General features: G+C 50.0%; 2 protein-coding genes across 2 annotated transcripts; both read right to left on the bottom strand.

Moving 5' to 3' along the window:
* Positions 1 to 3,851: 3,851 nt before the first annotated feature.
* Positions 3,852 to 6,080, bottom strand: pin1 (peptidylprolyl cis/trans isomerase, NIMA-interacting 1). Its single transcript, XM_068751234.1, has 5 exons — positions 5,915 to 6,080; positions 5,310 to 5,392; positions 4,933 to 5,041; positions 4,749 to 4,859; positions 3,852 to 4,649 (listed from the first exon to the last, which is right to left on the bottom strand). Exons 1-5 carry the CDS (start codon positions 5,970 to 5,972, stop codon positions 4,540 to 4,542), a joined length of 471 nt encoding a protein of 156 aa, XP_068607335.1. The 5' UTR covers positions 5,973 to 6,080; the 3' UTR covers positions 3,852 to 4,539.
* A 1,718-nt stretch (positions 6,081 to 7,798) lies between these two features.
* LOC137906295 (proto-oncogene vav-like) lies at positions 7,799 to 15,466 on the bottom strand. The gene is made up of 28 exons (XM_068750537.1): positions 15,380 to 15,466; positions 15,148 to 15,264; positions 14,446 to 14,562; positions 13,254 to 13,312; positions 13,086 to 13,151; positions 12,846 to 12,954; positions 12,408 to 12,503; positions 12,219 to 12,287; positions 12,020 to 12,123; positions 11,851 to 11,950; positions 11,658 to 11,753; positions 11,509 to 11,577; positions 11,327 to 11,413; positions 11,163 to 11,248; positions 10,961 to 11,096; positions 10,777 to 10,886; positions 10,599 to 10,700; positions 10,433 to 10,527; positions 10,323 to 10,345; positions 10,190 to 10,226; positions 9,968 to 10,104; positions 9,604 to 9,669; positions 9,485 to 9,516; positions 9,120 to 9,230; positions 8,726 to 8,813; positions 8,522 to 8,651; positions 8,114 to 8,265; positions 7,799 to 8,042 (listed from the first exon to the last, which is right to left on the bottom strand). The coding sequence occupies exons 1-28, from the start codon at positions 15,464 to 15,466 to the stop codon at positions 7,992 to 7,994; spliced, it is 2,532 nt and encodes an 843-aa protein (XP_068606638.1). The 3' UTR covers positions 7,799 to 7,991.
* Positions 15,467 to 17,370: the final 1,904 nt, after the last annotated feature.

The following is a 17,370-nucleotide window of genomic DNA, read 5'->3' on the forward strand; positions in this document are numbered from 1 at the left end:
TCTCATCCTCGTTCTCCACTTCTTCCGGATCGGCTTCTCCTTGTGCGCCTGAATAATCCGACTCGTTGTCGGTCTGCTCGCGTGCAGCCGGGACGGCAGGAGACGACGTGTGGATGGCGAGTTCAGAGGTCGAGGAGAGCGATGGTGATGGCGTGTGGATGGTGAGTTCAGAGGTCAAGGAGAGCGATGGCGTGTGGCTGGTGAGTTCAGAGGTCGAGGAGAGCGATGGCGTGTGGGCGGTGAGTTCAGAGGTCGAGGAGAGCGATGGAGCGTGGGCGGTGAGTTCAGAGGTCAAGGAGAGCGATGATGTGTGGACGGTGAGTTCAGAGGTCGAGGAGAGCGATGGCGTGTGGCTGGTGAGTTCAGAGGTCGAGGAGAGCGATGGCGTGTGGGCGGTGAGTTCAGAGGTCGAGGAGAGCGATGGAGCGTGGGCGGTGAGTTCAGAGGTCGAGGAGAGCGATGGCGATGGCGTGTGGGCGGTGAGTTCAGAGGTCGAGGAGAGCGATGGCGTGTGGGTGGTGAGTTCAGAGGTCGAGGAGAGCGATGGCGTGTGGGTGGTGAGTTCAGAGGTCGAGGAGAGCGATGGCGATGGCGTGTGGGTGGTGAGTTCAGAGGTCAAGGAGAGCGATGGCGTGCGGGTGCGGTGTGAGCTACCGGACAAAGCCGGCGAAGGTGGTGACGTGTCTACGGACGCGGCGGACGGAAAACGCGGAGCAGGAGTCGGTGGATTTGTGGGGGGGTTGTTGTGTAAGAGGGGCAAAGTCGGATGCTGCGTGCGAGTTTCAGCGGAAGCGGCGGCGCCCGCGGGTGAAGCAGAGTTCTGGACCTCGTCCCCCAACAGCCGCGGCATCGGCGTAGAAGAACCCGTCGCAGCCCGGTCAGCGGCGCCTTCGGTGCCAGGCGATGACGGGATCGCGGTAGGCGTTCGCGTCTCCTCTTCGTCTTCCCGTGTGAACGACGAGGACGTGTGAGGGGAATGCGTGGCGCTCTCGGGAAACTCGGCCTGACTCAGTGAGGAAGAAGAGCGAGAGCGAAGCGTCTCCGCGGCCCGGGATTCGTCATCGGGCACAGGCGGCGAGGTCCGACCGGCAACATCTGACGGGGACGAGTCAGGCTGGTGAGAGTCTGGCCTTCCGGCGCCGGCGGTCGGCGCTGGGACGTAGGCGGCGGCTGGACGGACGCCGTCGGGCCCCCGTGAGGACGATGACGGGGTGCGTTCCGTTCCGCTACTCGAGCCCCCCTGCTGGGTTTCGGTCGGGGACTTCAAAGGGTCAGGAGTGGCAGCAGAGGTCGCGTTGGCGTCCAGTCGGTCTGTGCGTCGCTGGCTTCTCCACGGGAGGGGCCGCGCGTCTCCGGGCGCCCCGCTGACAGCCCCACTGCGTTGACTCTCCGGCGTCGTCCAGGAAGGCGGCTCTGGGGGGGACGAGGCGAGCTCCGGGGTGCTGGAGCTGGGCCCGGCCGGGAACGCCCGCGTTGCCTCAGATGGTCCATCCGTCCGACCGGACGGATGTTTGAGCGCATCAGTGCCGAGCACGGCGTGGGAGCTGCTCGGTGGCGCCCGTTTCAAACCCGTCCGGGTTCGGGGGGGTTCATTGTGCGCGTTCGTTTCTGCGTTTGGCGAGCGGCGCGAGTCAAACTGCTCGTCCGTGCTGAACGTAGGCTGGAAATAAGGGCGCGTCCTCTCTGACACGGGGCCGTCGGCGAGGCGGGCGGCTCCAGATGTTTCCGGTTGATTGTCGGGCTCTTCCTCAGGAAAAGGGAGAGCTTCCCGATCGTCCCTCCCAGCCACGGAGAGCCACTGAAGGGGTGAGGTGGGGTGCAGCGGCCCCCGGTCCCGAGAGGAGGGACGAGACGCAAACCGAGGCCCAGGAGTCCACTCCTCCAGACCCCCGTAGAGGCGACCGCCGCCGCCAGCCCCGATCAACACCTCTCGACCAATGGCTGTGGTCCGTGTAACGCGGGGGTCTGGCTGAGACCGATGCTCACGGCCTTGGCCTGGATGTGGCGCGGGATGCCCTTCTGGGGGGGCGCTCTCATTTCCCTGGACTGGATGACCAGGAACAAACAGACAGAAAGAGACGGAATGGAAATCACAACAACATCCCCGCCTCTGCTTGCAGATAAGAAGTTTCCAACAGATGGTTTCCACGGCTACGCGACATTCCTCCTTTACCATCAAAACAAAAAGCACTTTCAGTGAAATGACAAATCGCCAGATTCAACATGTGCTCGGCGAACGAACGGCAATAAGCGGCCCACGCCGGATAATCGAGTAAAGCATCTCACTACCAAATGTTTATACGGAATGACGCCAAAAATATCAAAACAGTCACTTTAAAAAGTTAGATCAGAAATAAACCTTAAGGAGTCATCAGCTGGGTTTTACCTGGGAGGCACAAAACCATGCAGATCAAGGTTTGACAAAACCCATCTCTCCATTTTGAAATATATTTTGGCTTCACCTAACTTCACACACAGATATTAAACGCCTTAAGTTGTTGCATCTTTTTATACGGATTTATTTTGGGCCATTTCCACGGATAAAAACACTCAAGATACTCCGAGCATCCGGATGTTATTGGGTCGTTCTCCTCTTCAGATGAAGAAGTGCAAGCGTTAATGATCAGTGACTAGAAACGGAGGCCAGGAATGGACAGATTCCCTTACCTGTCGTGATAATTAAAAGCAACAGACGTGCGTGGAGCTGCATTTCCAATCCTGAGACATTTCAGGGACGGAGAACCTCTGAATCCTAAATCCATGCGGCTTCGCGGTGAAGACGAGCCGAACGCGAAAGACGCAGCATCATCTCAGCCTTCCTGCACAATATGCCCGAAAAAAAACCCGGAGCGGCGTCAGAAACTTTCATTCTCCATCGTTTCCTCTCCGGAAGCCGCGGCGCTGTCAAGGCTTTAACGCCATGCACGTCACGCACGTCACGCAAATGAGATCCACGTGTGTCAGGACTGCGTGGACGGAGAGGATTGATCCGTCTCCAGGCTGTTGCGCGCGGTCGTTTGAGGGGAAAAAAATGGGCATTCCCAAAAGATGAGAGGAAGGAATGCAGCCGTCACAGCGGGAGCTGGTTTTTACAAAGCACGTGAACGCCACACAGGAAACCTTGACAACGGGGAGCAGAACCATAAGGAACCAATGTGTCCAAATAAACGTGGAACACGCGTGGCTTTCTTTAAAACATCGTCTCCGTCTTTATTATACATATATTTTTAAATTAGTGCTACTATTAAAGTAGTAAATTCCTTTAAATTTAAAGCGTCTTATTTTAAACATTGATTTTAATATGGAGATTTGAAGTTATATTATAAGTATCTGGACCGGTCCAGAGGCGAAACATCTTCAACTGGACCTGAACAAGTTCAGAAATGCAGGCAGTGATTATTCTTTCCGGATTAACTTAATCACTTTATGATTTCATGGTTCCTCCTCTGAAGACCAGGAGCAGGACATTTCGAGTCCTCTGAATGCGTCAGGGTTAGAATATAAGAAACGCGGTTTATTCTTTTTGTAGGATGCATTTATGAAGAATGAAAGTTCGTCAGCATGGATTATGGCGCAGCCGACGTGTCTTATACTCGTTTTCCACAAGTTAACACTTATAAGAAATATCTGTGACAGTCTTTGGTCAAAATTGCAAACAGATGCTGCAGGACATGTTTCAATACTTGATTACAGAACTACGCAGGATCGACTGGATGGTTTAATTTAGCAGTTTTTGGTTTGGTAATGACCCGAAATCACTAAATATTACTGTAGAAAGATGGAAAAAGTTGTCCCCTTTAAGTAAAAAAAACAGTTCACAAAAAGAGGAACTCGGAAAAGCAGAATACCAAAACAATATTTTTTAATGAAGGGAAAATGTCATCGAGACAGCAGTAACAGTTCATATGCAGTGATGTTTGAAATGCTGGAATATTTAAACTTACATCTTTGCTTATCCTAAATGGAGAAATATGCAGGTTTCAATGAGAGTTATGAGATGGAAGAAACTTTTAATCAATGGAGAGAAATAAGATTTTCCTTCACAGACTGCAGGAGTTATTGGAAAGCACTTCATACATCTCAAAAATCTGTTTTCCTAAACACTCATACGGATAGAGGGACTGCTTTGGCACAGGGAACAGAACGGGGAACGGCCCGTGGGAGCGTATGCATGGGTGAAAGCAAGATCTTTTTTAACACACTCTCCACATCATGAGCCGTTTCCAACGGGACGATCGCTGCAACAGTCACCAGCACTCAAGTCCGTAAACGACGGCGTCGCCACGTTTAATAAAAGCTTGAGGTCCTACGGGAATGATCTGAAATGTGTCTTACTGTTCAGGGAATTTAATTATTCACGCATGTTCAATAGTGTTTGGAAAAAAAAAAGTTCCCACTTCAGATTACACGATTCTGCCCATTAGCCTTGTTTATCTGATAGCATGTGTCATGAGAGGAAAGCTGGGGTCTGCTGTGTGTGTGTGTGTGTGTGTGTGTGCGTGTGCGCGTGTGTGTAACACGACGTAAACGGACTTCCTTTCAGCCGGTACGTAGGATGATGTGGACACCAGAATCAGTGAAAACCGGGCCGCTCATGTCGCCCACTTTGAGAGCGAAGGTAGCGTCTTCAAAGGGCTTCTGCATCTGACCTGAAACACACACAGATACTGTGTATATATATATATATATATATAGTTAATAAGTGTGCATGCAATATTCTTGTGTGTGGCGTGTACATCAGTGTGTACCTCTGCCAAATAATCCAAGATCTCCACCATTCTTAGCTGAGCTGCAGTCGCTGTACTTGGTGGCCAATCCCTCCAACGTCACATTTCCAGATTTTATTGTTTTTATGTACCCTATGCAGGACACAGAAGCAAATAATTGAGTAAACAAATAACATTCCGTCTTCCTCTGTGGTGTCAAACTCACCATGGATAACTTCCAGGGCCTCATCTTTAGTTCGTGTGATATTTTGTTCCCGCCAAGAAGAAGGACGACGTGACTGATTGTGCTTCACCAGGAGGTGAGCGCAACGTACCTGAGGGGACAGAACAAACAAATAAACGAACACACAGCGAGTGTCAAAACATCCTCGAATCAAAAAGAGATGTCAAAGACTGCTCTCTGCTCTGAAGGGTCAGTCAGCGCGGCTGAATTTTAATCTGTAATGAATGACTTCCTAATTGTCAATCAATCCGTGACAGATCAGAAAGCATCTATTAGCGTGAAGCACCAAGGCCTCAGAGCACTTTCCACGCGAGGTGTTATGTCAATAAAAATAGTTTTAGAAATGTACACATGATAACCTTGTCTGGTTCCACACGTCCATCTGCCGCCGGACGTTCCCATTGGCTGCTGTTGGTTTTGGTGTTAAAGTAGTACACGCCTCCTGGAAGGCAAAGAGAGAGAAAGGGTCATTAAATGCAATTTGCCTGAAACTCTGGTCGAAACATGATGAAACCAGAGCTGAAGCACATTACAGATAAAAAAAAAATGTAGGTAAATGAGAGAAATGAATTCAGAATTACAGCAATAAATTGTTGATGTTTTAATCGGAGTAGACTCTACAAAGTTGAGACTAAACGCATAGAAAGTGTGTCCAGTCTCGCCCTCGTTGCAGGAAGAGAAGCAACATGACGTCACGCAGGGCCCTACAGTAGCCTGGTTGGTCAGGATGCATCGATTAAGAAGGAATGCACAAATATCCAAATACAACGTCTACGTAAAAACGTCATTTTTGTTCGCTCGCTTCATAAAATCGATATTAAAATTAAAACCTCATTGCCTTCTTTACCACAACCTGCAACAAGCTAGCTTGCTAGCGAGCAGCTATAGCATTAGCTGCTAACTTTACTAAGCACTGGCACGTAAGCTAGCCTACTTTGGCCTACCGTGGCTTCGTTATCTTTACCTGAACTGCGGCTCATTCTCTTTTCCCACCCAGGCGGTAACTGTTCTTCGTCTGCCATTTTTTTGTTTTTTGTTTCTGAGCTGCAACGAGACAAAAATAAAACCCTGTAAAGTATTTAGGGTGCGAGTTGTTTTGGGGCGGACGGACGTACACATCAAGGCGGATATGATGGCGACAGCTGTCCTATCATTGGTCGATTTGGAGTCTCAATCATTATTCAACGAATTTGATTGGTCGAGAGGTTGACACACGCCCCAAACCAGACCGAACACGTTAAAAAGAAGCGACAACGTGAGCGTTTCGGACGATTTGAGGAAAATATCGTAATTCGCTTTTATCAGGTATGAATATCACATTATGGCCATTATTGTTATCATATTAAATGTATATGCGGCCGATATTTACGGGAAAAGATGTCGGTTTTTATGTGCTTCCTGACATCACGCGCAGTCGCCATTGACAAGATGTACATAATGCGCTCCAAGCATCCATGTTTGCTAACCTTACACAAAACAACCTGGTTTACTTCAGTTGATCTGTCTTTAAACTATCTTTTTTTTTTCTTCTTAAACGCGTCATTTGAATATTCCACCACGGTAGCATCAGTCTCTAACTAGGGATCCGTGGAATGGGAACGTAAACATCTCGCACACGTCAGTGCTAACTTTCGGCTAACTTTCGGCTAACTTTCACCTCGTTGTCTCCCCGACGACAGAAGCCGAAGATGATCGAGGTGGTTTGCAACGATCGCCTGGGCAAGAAAGTCCGGGTCAAGTGCAAGTATCCTTCCACGGAACCGAGGATTGTAAAACGCTTATGCTACTTACGGCTAACAGCGCATTAGCTAGCAAGAAATTAGCTTTCAATAATTAGCATTAAGGCGAAGTGCAATAGCAATAACCGAGTATTTAAACGAATCCACGCACTGTTTGAAGGTCCTACCTTCCTTAACCCCGTGTTGCAGCTCTGAGGACAGCATTGGGGATCTAAAGAAGCTCGTTGCTGCCCAGACAGGAACGCCTCATGACAGAATTGTGCTCAAGAAATGGTGAGACACCATCATCCGACATGCTGCTCCTGCTGCTTCTATTAGCTCCTTGAATGTTCTTCTTCTGTTCCCACAGGTATACAATATTCAAGGACCACGTGACTCTGGGTGACTGTATCCTTAAAACGTACATCTGCGACTGGAGAGCACAAGCTCCTAACGTTAGCTGAGAGTCGTTCGTATAGTATGGCCACTAATCTGTGTAAATAATCCCAGACGCAGTTTGGATGCTTTTTAGATCATTTTTGGATTATGTCTTGTAACAACTTGGAGCTACAGTATTTGTTTAATCATATTTAATACATTTGAACCAAGCAGATCTGTTGGACTTAACCAGAACTTCTAGATGAAATCCATGATGGGATGAACCTGGAGCTGTACTACCAATAGATCAGACACCCCCCCCCCCCCAGACAATTCTACATAGACAAACCTCTTCCTTGTTACACACACACACACACACACACACACACACACAGTCACTGAACCATGGGCAAGGAAACGGAAAGCAATGAAGCAGCATCTCTGGAGAAGAAAGCATGACGTCATGTGTCCTTAAGTTTTAGCTCACTATTTGTGCTCCGATTATATGGAAATGTTATTTTACAATTATCTTTTTTGTTATTTTGGAATTAAAAGTCAAGCTACTTACAAGCGAGTGTTTGTCATTCTGTTTCCTTCATTTGATGGCCTGTCAAAGCGTTCTAGCGCATGTGAAAGTCACTACGCTGCCCATAATGGTTGCATCATTACTGAGTATTCAATACTTGCATGCGCGGAGGTGGATTGTGATGCATTCAAGTGAACCTGGTGTGCCAGTTGTACATAAAAAATCTTTTAATGGACGATTTCAAACTTTAGAAAAAGATAAATTCACATCAATAAAGTGTTTAGACCGACATTTTCACACACGCACAGACACATTCATGCTTATGGGTTGATGCCACCACTGGAATCCAGGCATCGATTCGACCCCCTACACATGTAGAATGTAGTTTAATCCACGCATTCAGGCTCTGCATCTGCATGTCAGCAGCATCCCGAGCTGTCCTCCACATAGTTGGCTGGAAAGAAGCCCACCTGGAAAAAACAGGAGCAGTTCAGGCCTGACAAAACGCTCCAGCCTGTAATTGTGGTCTCGCGCTGCCTACCCGGCCGTACACCTCGCCTTTCCACCAACCGCTGTGGCCTTTCTTGGAGAGGATCTTGATCGTGTCTCCCTCGTGCAGCGAGAGCTCGGAGCGGTCCCTGGCCGAGAAGTCGTACCTGGCCCTCGCGATGCCGAAACTCCTCACGCTGCTTCCTGTCAGGCGCAAACAGGACGAGGTGGAGGGGTCGGGAATGAGCGAGGTCGGAGGATCTTTAGGCAGTGGCACGGCTTCATGGAGAGATCGGAGGTTGGATATTAACTCCAGACTTTCGTGGTACCCAGAGAATAAACCATTCCCACTTTCCTCATCGCTTTTCCTTTTCCTTCGGCCTCACCAAAAGCTTCACGTACCAAAAACACCAGAACCATCCTTTTAATGTGACTACGATGTAAGACAGGTGTACCGTACTTGGGGTGGCGTTTGGCGTGTTTCTCGGGCAGGTGCTTTGCTCCGGTTGCTTGTAAGGCGTCCGCAGCTTGGTGTCCACCTCCCTGAAGCACTCCCTCAGAGAGTTCACCTGGTAAAACTCGATCATCTCCTAAAGCAAGAAAGCAGTGTGAGGAGCTCGTACACTTCTTCCAGGCTTTCTCCGGGTGAACTTGCAAGACGTACGATTAAACCCTTGAACGCTTTCTTGTCGTTGATGCGGTAAAGGCCTTCAGCGGACGTGATCTTTATGTGTCGGACGTCCATGTTGTACCTGGAAAAGCAGGAAGAGAGATAAAATCACTTTTGACAGAAATGAGGATGATTTTTTTTTGGTTGATCTACTTTTTAGTGGCTTTTTTTCCCCCCGACTTTAATAAAAGACGTGCAGCTTTAGTGCGCGGGGAGCACGCTCTCCCGACTGACTTAAACGCACCGTAAAAAGGCCCACTTTCAACCAAAGTCACCTCAACATCTGGCCAACAAACTACCTCATCGATCTTCAATCTGAGGTCGACTTTACTCTTTAAACAGGAAAACAAAAGATTCAGACGTGCTTTTAGCCATTAATCATGCTCACTTGATGCTGATGGCAAACTCCCCGCCATCTTTCTGCCGCACGAGGAAGGTCCCATCGGACCGGGACATCAGCAGGGTTTTGGCGGCGGTTCTGTCCATGTTCCCTGCAAACCTTGAAAACAGAAAACTGTTTGCTTGAACTTATACGGTTAAACTTTTGCTAGAAGACCCACTACTTTCAGCACCTAAAAGAAAAACTGGATCCATCAATGAGACGTTTGAGGTCACAGTAATATTTTTAGCGTTTCACAGGATTCCAGATCTGCCCCCTGAAACCTAACCGACTGTTTTTTGTGGCAGAACTTTACTACAAGTGAACCTGTTACCATTAATAGACTAGCAAAGGCGTTTTAAGACGATCCTCACCAGTGGAAGCCGCACAGGTCAGGCGTCTCGGTCTGGGAAGGCGTGGGATGACACAGACGTTAGATAAATAACTCGGTAGCGGTGCTAACTGCTACCGTTCTCGGTTTGCTCATACTCACAAAGATATAGGGTTGAACCTTCTGGCAGGGGAACCAGCCCATTTGTCCGACAGTCAGGTTCCGACCCTGAAGGAAGCACACAGCTTAATGATCACAGCCCGGCTGGAGGGAGTAGCTTTTTTGGGGGGTAACTATTGGGACTCTATTTACATAGAAGACATTTGGAGTATTAAATCTTCCTGCTTGCGTTCACCAACATATAAACTCGTGCTGCGTCTGCGTCTGATTTGAATTGCTGTTCTGTTCAAAGATCCCGTCAGCGGCGGCGGTGAATCAGCATGTAACCGAGAAACGTCTCACGCCTACACATTAACCGCAGGAAACTCTGCTGAAGCAGACGCAGAAGGTACGGACGCTCGTGTACCTCCCACCACGGCAGGTCGGCGTCGGCCTGGGTCAGCTCCACGATGTCGCCTCTGGTGAGGTGAAGCGGCTGACCGAAGCCCACGGGGGGTGGCGGCAGGCCATAATACTCCTGACACACCTCCATCTTGGGAAACCCTGATGCATGGTGGGAAAGGAGAAAGGTGAGGAAGGAGCTCTGACAGGGAGAGCTTTTAACAAGGCGTGGAAGTGAATCCCTTACCGATGCTTCCATGTCCAGAGGATATCTGCGGTTTATTCTGGAGGCGCAAAAGAGGAATCATGAAAGATAGACGCGTGCATTCGAGCCTAACTTTATCACTACGGCAACATCCCAACCAGAAATGCAGACTTACCTTCCTGATTGTTCCAGAATGATCTGTAATTTTGAAGAGGATGATCAATGATACATGATAATCACGCAAATCCGCGATCGCATGACTAACAAGCCGACACAAACACGGACCTGAGTTTCGTCCACAGACGGGAACTCTGCCTAAACACTCTTTATGAGCTGCCATTTTGCAGCGCGTGCAGCGATAGCCCTGGTAGAATATCCCCCTGCAGAGAGAGCGATGAGTAAGCCTCTTTATATACTGAAGTCTAAACAGGACCTCGGCGTGAAAAGGCACCTTAAGAGCATGGAGCAGGCCTGGCAGGACGTGGTTCCGTCGAAGCAGTGCATCTGGAAGTCGTGGTTGTTGGCCGTGGCGTTCTCCGGACACATGTTTGATCTGCAACCGGGAATCACCACTGCTTTGAGAGTGTGTGTGTGTGTGCGTGTGCGTGTGTGTGTGTGTGTGCACTCACATAGCCATCTCAAACTGTTCAAGCCACTTCTTCTTCACTTCCCTGGATTTGAAGAACAGGTCGTAGCCAGAAGTCCCGCAGCAGTCCAGCAGAAGGAATAAATAGGACCACTGTTGGCAGAGGAACCCACAGTCAGCCCTGTGTCGCACCGACAGACCGGCCGGGTCGGTTCTGAAGGGAGGACCTTCTTGTTGTCTTTGTCCCCTGAGACTTCGTCCCGTATCTGGTAGTGCTGTAGCTCAATGATCTCCTTCAACTCGAACGTCTCGCCGCTTTTCTTCTTGCACACGAACATGGCTTTATCGAAGAGGAACGCGTATCTGAGGAACAGCCGGGGATTAGATTAGATGCACGGAAACACAGCGACGCGTAGAACGTTCTCGCACCTGTCGTGTTTGGACTTCTTATCCGGGCAGCAGATCTTCAGCTCGCCGTCCATTTTGGGGCGACCGTAGAGAGCTAGAGACTGGGTCTGAAGAGACGAGGAGCGTGAGCAGACGAGAAAGACACTGAAAAGACGAGGACGACCGGAGAGCGGTGTCGGCCTCACCATGTTCTCTATGGACAACTGGAAAGCGGTGATTTGTCTGATGATCTCGTTGTCTCGCTTCACTTCGTTAACACACTGCGCCAAATCCTGGAGACACACGTGAAAAAAAAAAAACACACACACATTGCTGGATCGTCAGAAATGGACGTTCGCGACACGAGCTCACGGGCACACGCACTCACCCTCATGGCATCGAGGGCCGTGCACAGATTCTCCTTGTCTGCCGGGTCCGTGGTGTGTTTCACCAACTCCTGGTGACACGGGACAATAAAACGCACGAGTGTGAGCACGACGTAGCCGCGAACACGGCCCACGGGTGTGCGAGCGTTACCTGCAGCAGCAGGTGGTATTTGAGGACCCTCTGCATCGGGACCATGAGTAAATCCCTGAGAGAGAAACGTCCACTGTTTGCTCTGTTTGAACACTCCTGAGAGAAAGTGAGAGACGGAAGTGAAGCGCCGTCGACCACACCCCGAACCCCCCCCCCCCCCCCAACAATCAGAAACGGACGCATGCCCGCTCACCTCCAGCTTCATCTTGATATCCTCCCTCGTGTTGGAAAGCTTGTCCAGGTGTTTGGTCGCCGTCTCCACCTGACTACAGTAGCGTCCGTACAGCAGCAACCTGACAGGAGGGGCGTGGCATCATGTGATTGTAACACGCACGCGTGTGCACGGCTGGGTTTGCGGGTACCTCTCCTTGTAGCACAGGAACACCTGGTACAGGTTCTTCGCTCCGTAAGTTAAGATGGAAGTCCGAACCTCTTCTAATAAATTATGGTGGGTGCTTGCCAAATCCTGCAAACACACACACACACACACACACACACGCACACACATGAGGCCTGAGGGTAAACCTGTAAAACCAGGTGTGTAGATGATCTGCTCCACACCTCTATGTTGATGAAGATAATCTCGATATCCTGAGGCTGCAGAAACTTCATCAGAGGCTTCGCAAAGTGCTGCGTGAAACAGAAGGAGCGCGTTACTCTCTCCTTCAGCGTGCGCACACACGTGCGTGTCTTCGCCGTGCGCGGTTTACGACTGGCTCCGCTCTGAGCAGATTGTGAATGTGTTCCCACCTGTAAGATAGATTCCAGGGTATCAGAGTACTTCTCCTCCGTCTGTCTGAGCTCCTGCAGGCAGCATTCCCGCTTGTCGACTCCGGCCCTCGGCTGCTGCACAAACACGGAGAAATGTCGACTGAAGCATGGAACAACTGGAGGGTAGATTTATGTCAGCGATAAAGGATATCAATCGGAGCATTAAGATTGTTTTTAGCTTTTATACGGTTGGACAGGATTTTTTACTTTAAGCAGCATTTTCCTGAATTTCCTTTCCTGTTTTTTTCTAACCTTGACTCTCCTGAGGCCTCGTTTACAAAAGCCTTCACTTAACTTAATCATTTTTTATCTGTTGATGCAGCTTTGGTCTGCAAACTCAAAGTGGTTCTTGTGGGTCATGGCAACCGTGCGCTGCTACAGAACCCTCCAGGTCCGAGGTGTCTTGGCTCCACTCACAGTTTCCGGCTGTTCACCGGTCCTCATCAAATCTTCATAGATCTCGTCCCCTTCGTCCTCCCCGTCCTCCACAAAGTCGTACAGGTCATCGTCCTCGTCTAGCGTGTCGCTGATGAATCACACACACACACAACGTCATAATACTGGGGAGGTCAGAGAGGTCACGTCCTGTAGACGAATAAACAGCGAGGCTGTTTCCAATCCTCCCGACAAATGGTCAAGCGAGAGAGCGAGACTCACTCAATCTGATCGGACAGCCCGCTGTAGACCTCATCGTCGGGGGCGCATCCTTCCAGAGGAAAAGGCCTGGTGGAGAGAATGATGGAACAGAACTTAAACCGCGTGCGTGGTCGACGGCAGGATGATCACATGAATGCATCAGTAAACAAAAGACCCAACTCTACTCACTGCAATCCTTTTTGTGCAGCGATGGATGAATGAGAGAGGATGGACAGAGTGTTGATGACCTGTCTCACACACACACACACACACACACGGACACACAAACAAGGGTGCATACGTTAGTGCGTCCTGCACTGAAAGGCAAGCGGACCGGGTTGAAACAGCGAACTTCTGAAGTAGAAGTCTCAGAATCCTGAAAGGCCACGTGTGTCAAATACGACGCGTCTGACCATAAAGGGTTAAACACACGGTTTCCTGTTTTCACACACAAATCCAACGCAGAGTGCACGGAGCGCATCGAAACGAGAAACGTCTGCATATTGAAATCCTTCTTTCATTCGGCTGCTTCGAGTACAAAATCACCAAACTGCTTCCTGCCCCCCCCCCCCCCCTCCATTGTATATTCAGTTTATCAGCAGAAGCCTAATGATATCAGCTGTTTTCAATAACCAAATCCAGCCAGAAGAAATTAAAAAGAGTAATGCAATAGATTTTAATCTCTCTGAAGAACATCCCTCATAAGAGTAACCAGATGCTGCAGAAAAGCGGCGCCGAACTGAGTCAGTATTTCAGGCCGTAAAACGCCGACACGTTTGATCTGCAGTAGCTCAGAACAATCCAGAGAGGAAATGGCTTGAGAGGATGCCGTGAAACCAAGACCTTCTGGGGCTTCTGGGTCAGCAGTACGTCTAGGAGGAGGACGGATGAACTCCCATCCCTACAAGAAGCATGGCGGGGGGGGGGGGGCTGCTTCACTTCCTGGTCCACTGGACATCGGCAGCCTGTAGAGGATCCGCTGGATTCCATCAAGGATCAGGAAATCCAGGAAAGAAAAAAAAACATCTCCATCTGTGAGGAGCATGAAGATCCCACACAGACTTCAGAGTCCGCCAAGACCTGGTTCCAGAAGAAGTCCTGGATCCTTCTAGAGGCCGTCACTGTTGCCTGACTGTAATCCACAGAAAACCTCTGGTGGGATCTGATGGAGGCGGCTGCAGCAGGAAAGGCAGGAATAATCCAGAGCTGCAGTTTGTCCGTGAGGAACGGGATAAGACTCTTCAGAAGCTGGAGTCTGGATCTGCATCAGGTTCGCAGCGTCATAGCAGATAAAGGGTCTCTACGAAGGGCTCAAATAGTTCTGACAAATAAACCTACAGACAGACAGACAGAGGACAGACAGAGGACAGACAGATCATACCTTTGCAAAGTCACGAACATCGAAAAGGTCGAAGGCCTCAAACAGCTCGCTCTTTTTGAGAGCGAACTTTGCCTGGCACGCTGCCAGAAACGTCCGGATGTTCTTCAGGCACAGGAACTAAAAACACACACAAACATTATTCTGTTTCATTTATCTGTCCGTTCTTCCATTCGTCCGTCTAAAAGCAAACTGAACCGGACTCTTTGTGCCCGAATGGTTCCACTTGAGTTCCACTGGTGCGTGGACTCAAAGCCGTTTCAGGTAGTTCACACCTGAAGCACAACGGCGCGCGGGACGGCCGGCATGTCGGCCGTTCAGTTAACGCCACTTCCTAAATCGGTTGCTCTCTCATTCTTTCCACATCTCGGCATTGGGAAATGCAGAACTGGGATTTCAGAAAAGGGGAAACATTAAAGACTAACTTATTCCGCCTCGTAAATCACACACGCGTTGCACAAACACACCAGAGCGTCGTCCCTGTTTGTGTAATGGGGGGGGGGTGTGGACAACTCGGAGTGGAGTTGTTCACACCCCCCCCGTCCCCCGTCAGATGTTTCTCAACCACTCACTGTGTTTCCCAAAGTTTCACATGCGTGTGTCAAAGCCCGTTAACCCCCTGGTAACACGGGGTTAATGCGAGGACTGAGATGCTCGGGCGGCCTCCCGGTTGCTATGGAAACGCAGCAGGAGCAGGTGCGTTACCTGGGACATCTGCGGGCGCAGGTTGATCTCCCTCAGGTTGACGGACTGAGGCTTCAGATTGTTGAGCAACTGGCAAAGCAGCACGCCGTCTCTCAGGGCCTGAGCCAGGTCACACACCTGGCCACGCACGCACGCACGCACGCACGCACGCACGCACACACACACACACACGAGAAAAGTCGCACGGAGGAAGACACACAGGATGTGCGATCGTGTGACGTCACCCATTTACCTTTGAGCACTCCCATGTGACCCGGTGGCTGTCAGGAAGAACACGGCAGCCGATTAACCACGACGCGCACTGCCGCCACAACTCCATCTTTGTTTTCTGGAATAAGTAGAGCGTGAAATTACGGGGAACCCCCCCCCCCCCCCACCCCCCCCACACACACACACACACACTATATTGATGACTTGATCAGTTAAGAAATTGATTAGGGGTTAAGTGAATCACATTAAACCACTCGGCCGTATAATAGAGACTTTTACGTTCTCGTTGAATTCCATCTGCGCTGCGAAGGGAATGCAAATACATTGATTTTATTTTTAAGATCACTAAAGACAGACAGACAGACAGAAAGATGATAGATAGACAGACAGACAGACAGATAGACAGACATATAGATGATAGATAGACAGATAGATAGATAGATAGACAGATAGACAGACATATAGATGATAGATAGACAGATAGATAGATAGACAGACAGACAGACGGATAGATAGATAGATAGATAGATAGATAGATAGATATACAGACAGACGGATAGACAGATCGATCCTGTTGGAGTATGACGACTCAAACTCTTGCGTCACACAAATGAAGCAGAACAACTGAACTCCCTTCTTCTCTTCCAGCGGACCAGAACCTGAACCCAGAACTAGTTCAGGATACTTTCGGTCCCGTCCGGCTCAATCCACCCGTTCACAGTAAAACACCCAAAGAGGCCTCTTATCGAAACCCAGGAAAATGGCAGGAAGTCCACTTCTCCATTCGAGGGCTTCATAACTTCCTATTTGAATCCTGATAGGATGGATGATAGAAGAATAGAAGGGTCGTCTCTCACCTTCGGGTTCTACGCCTCCCTTCTCTCGTTCACCCTCTCATTGCTCTTCGCTGCTCTCGCTCTGCCGTTCTTCCGTGGTGGGTGTTCTGCAGAGCTGCACTGTGTTGGTGGCTTTTAACTTCACCCCGCAACTTCCTCTTTCCTCTGACGCGCCGTGTCGCTATCGCATTCACACACACACACACACACACACGCACACACACACACACACACACCAAGCTGCAGCTGCTATGGGTGATAGCGTGTGAAACTGTGTTTATTATGAGTGTATATAATATGTAGCATGCATAATTTGAGGCATCTAGTTGAACTTCTTTGCCTCCTTTCAGCATGTGGCCTGCAGGGGATCAAACTACCAACCTTCCCAACAGGTGGCTGAGCGTTTCTCTGGGATGTGGGACGACCGAGCCTCATTCCCAGGAAGCATCTCAAATAAAAGCTCGATGAGTCTCCTCGAGATGTCGGCACGTCAAGCACTTGTTTAAGACGGGTGGACGTTGGGCTGATGCCATGTTGGTCAGACAGACAGACAGACAGACAGACAGACAGACAGTCTTTGACACTGTGCCTGCATGCCTTGCCTCTGACCTGACGTGTTGACGGCTGCATAACTGTCTTACATTTTCGTATCCCTCTTCTTGTTTTTCCCCGACTCCGTCGCGACAAGCCCCGGCGTGCACCGTCCGCCTCCGGAGAACCTCGTGCTAAATCCCTGCTCCGTGATTCGTCGTTCTCCGTAGAGCAACGCAAGCCCACTCCGCGACCTGATTGGCTTTTCATCGATTGACCGTGAGGGTTCGAGGGGGAGTGCGGGCTCCCGCTGTCACCACAAGGAGAAAGCCAGAGGTCGATGTCAACGGGGAGGAGGTTGCAAAGAGGACAGACGGGTGGGAAGGTAGGCGGCTAGGGGGCATTCTAACAGGAACAGAGCGGGAAGGAGGATCCCAGAATTCCACAGTGGGTCCTGTGGACAGGTGGGGGGGCCGCACGCCGCTGCTGCAAGGAAACGACACGAGGCCTGTCTGCTTCCAAAAAGTAAGCGGACGTCTTCCATTTGTGCTTTTCTGAAAAGCTCTTGCAGATACAAACGTGTAGAAGCGTGTGTGTGTGTGTGTGCATGTGCGTGTGTGCGTGTGTGCGTGCTGGCATGTAACCA

The sequence above is a fragment of the Brachionichthys hirsutus genome, chromosome 17, assembly GCF_040956055.1.
Source record: "Brachionichthys hirsutus isolate HB-005 chromosome 17, CSIRO-AGI_Bhir_v1, whole genome shotgun sequence".
In the NCBI taxonomy this organism is placed as follows: Eukaryota; Metazoa; Chordata; class Actinopteri; order Lophiiformes; family Brachionichthyidae; genus Brachionichthys; species Brachionichthys hirsutus.

Bases quoted from the DNA above. Each gene is read 5' to 3' on its own strand.
- pin1 (XM_068751234.1), bottom strand. From the start codon at position 5,972: ATGGCAGACGAAGAACAGTTACCGCCTGGGTGGGAAAAGAGAATGAGC. The intron at 5,393-5,914 runs GTAAAGATAACG...TTTGCCTTCCAG, and splicing joins GAGAATGAGCCGCAGTTCAG to GAGGCGTGTACTACTTTAAC. The intron at 4,650-4,748 runs GTACACACTGAT...TGTGTGTTTCAG, and splicing joins TCTTGGATTATTTGGCAGAG to GTCAGATGCAGAAGCCCTTT.
- LOC137906295 (XM_068750537.1), bottom strand. From the start codon at position 15,466: ATGGAGTTGTGGCGGCAGTGCGCGTCGTGGTTAATCGGCTGCCGTGTT. The intron at 14,563-15,147 runs GTAACGCACCTG...GTGTGTTTTTAG, and splicing joins TGCGCCCGCAGATGTCCCAG to TTCCTGTGCCTGAAGAACAT. The intron at 11,578-11,657 runs GTAACGCTCGCA...CCGTGTCACCAG, and splicing joins AATACCACCTGCTGCTGCAG to GAGTTGGTGAAACACACCAC.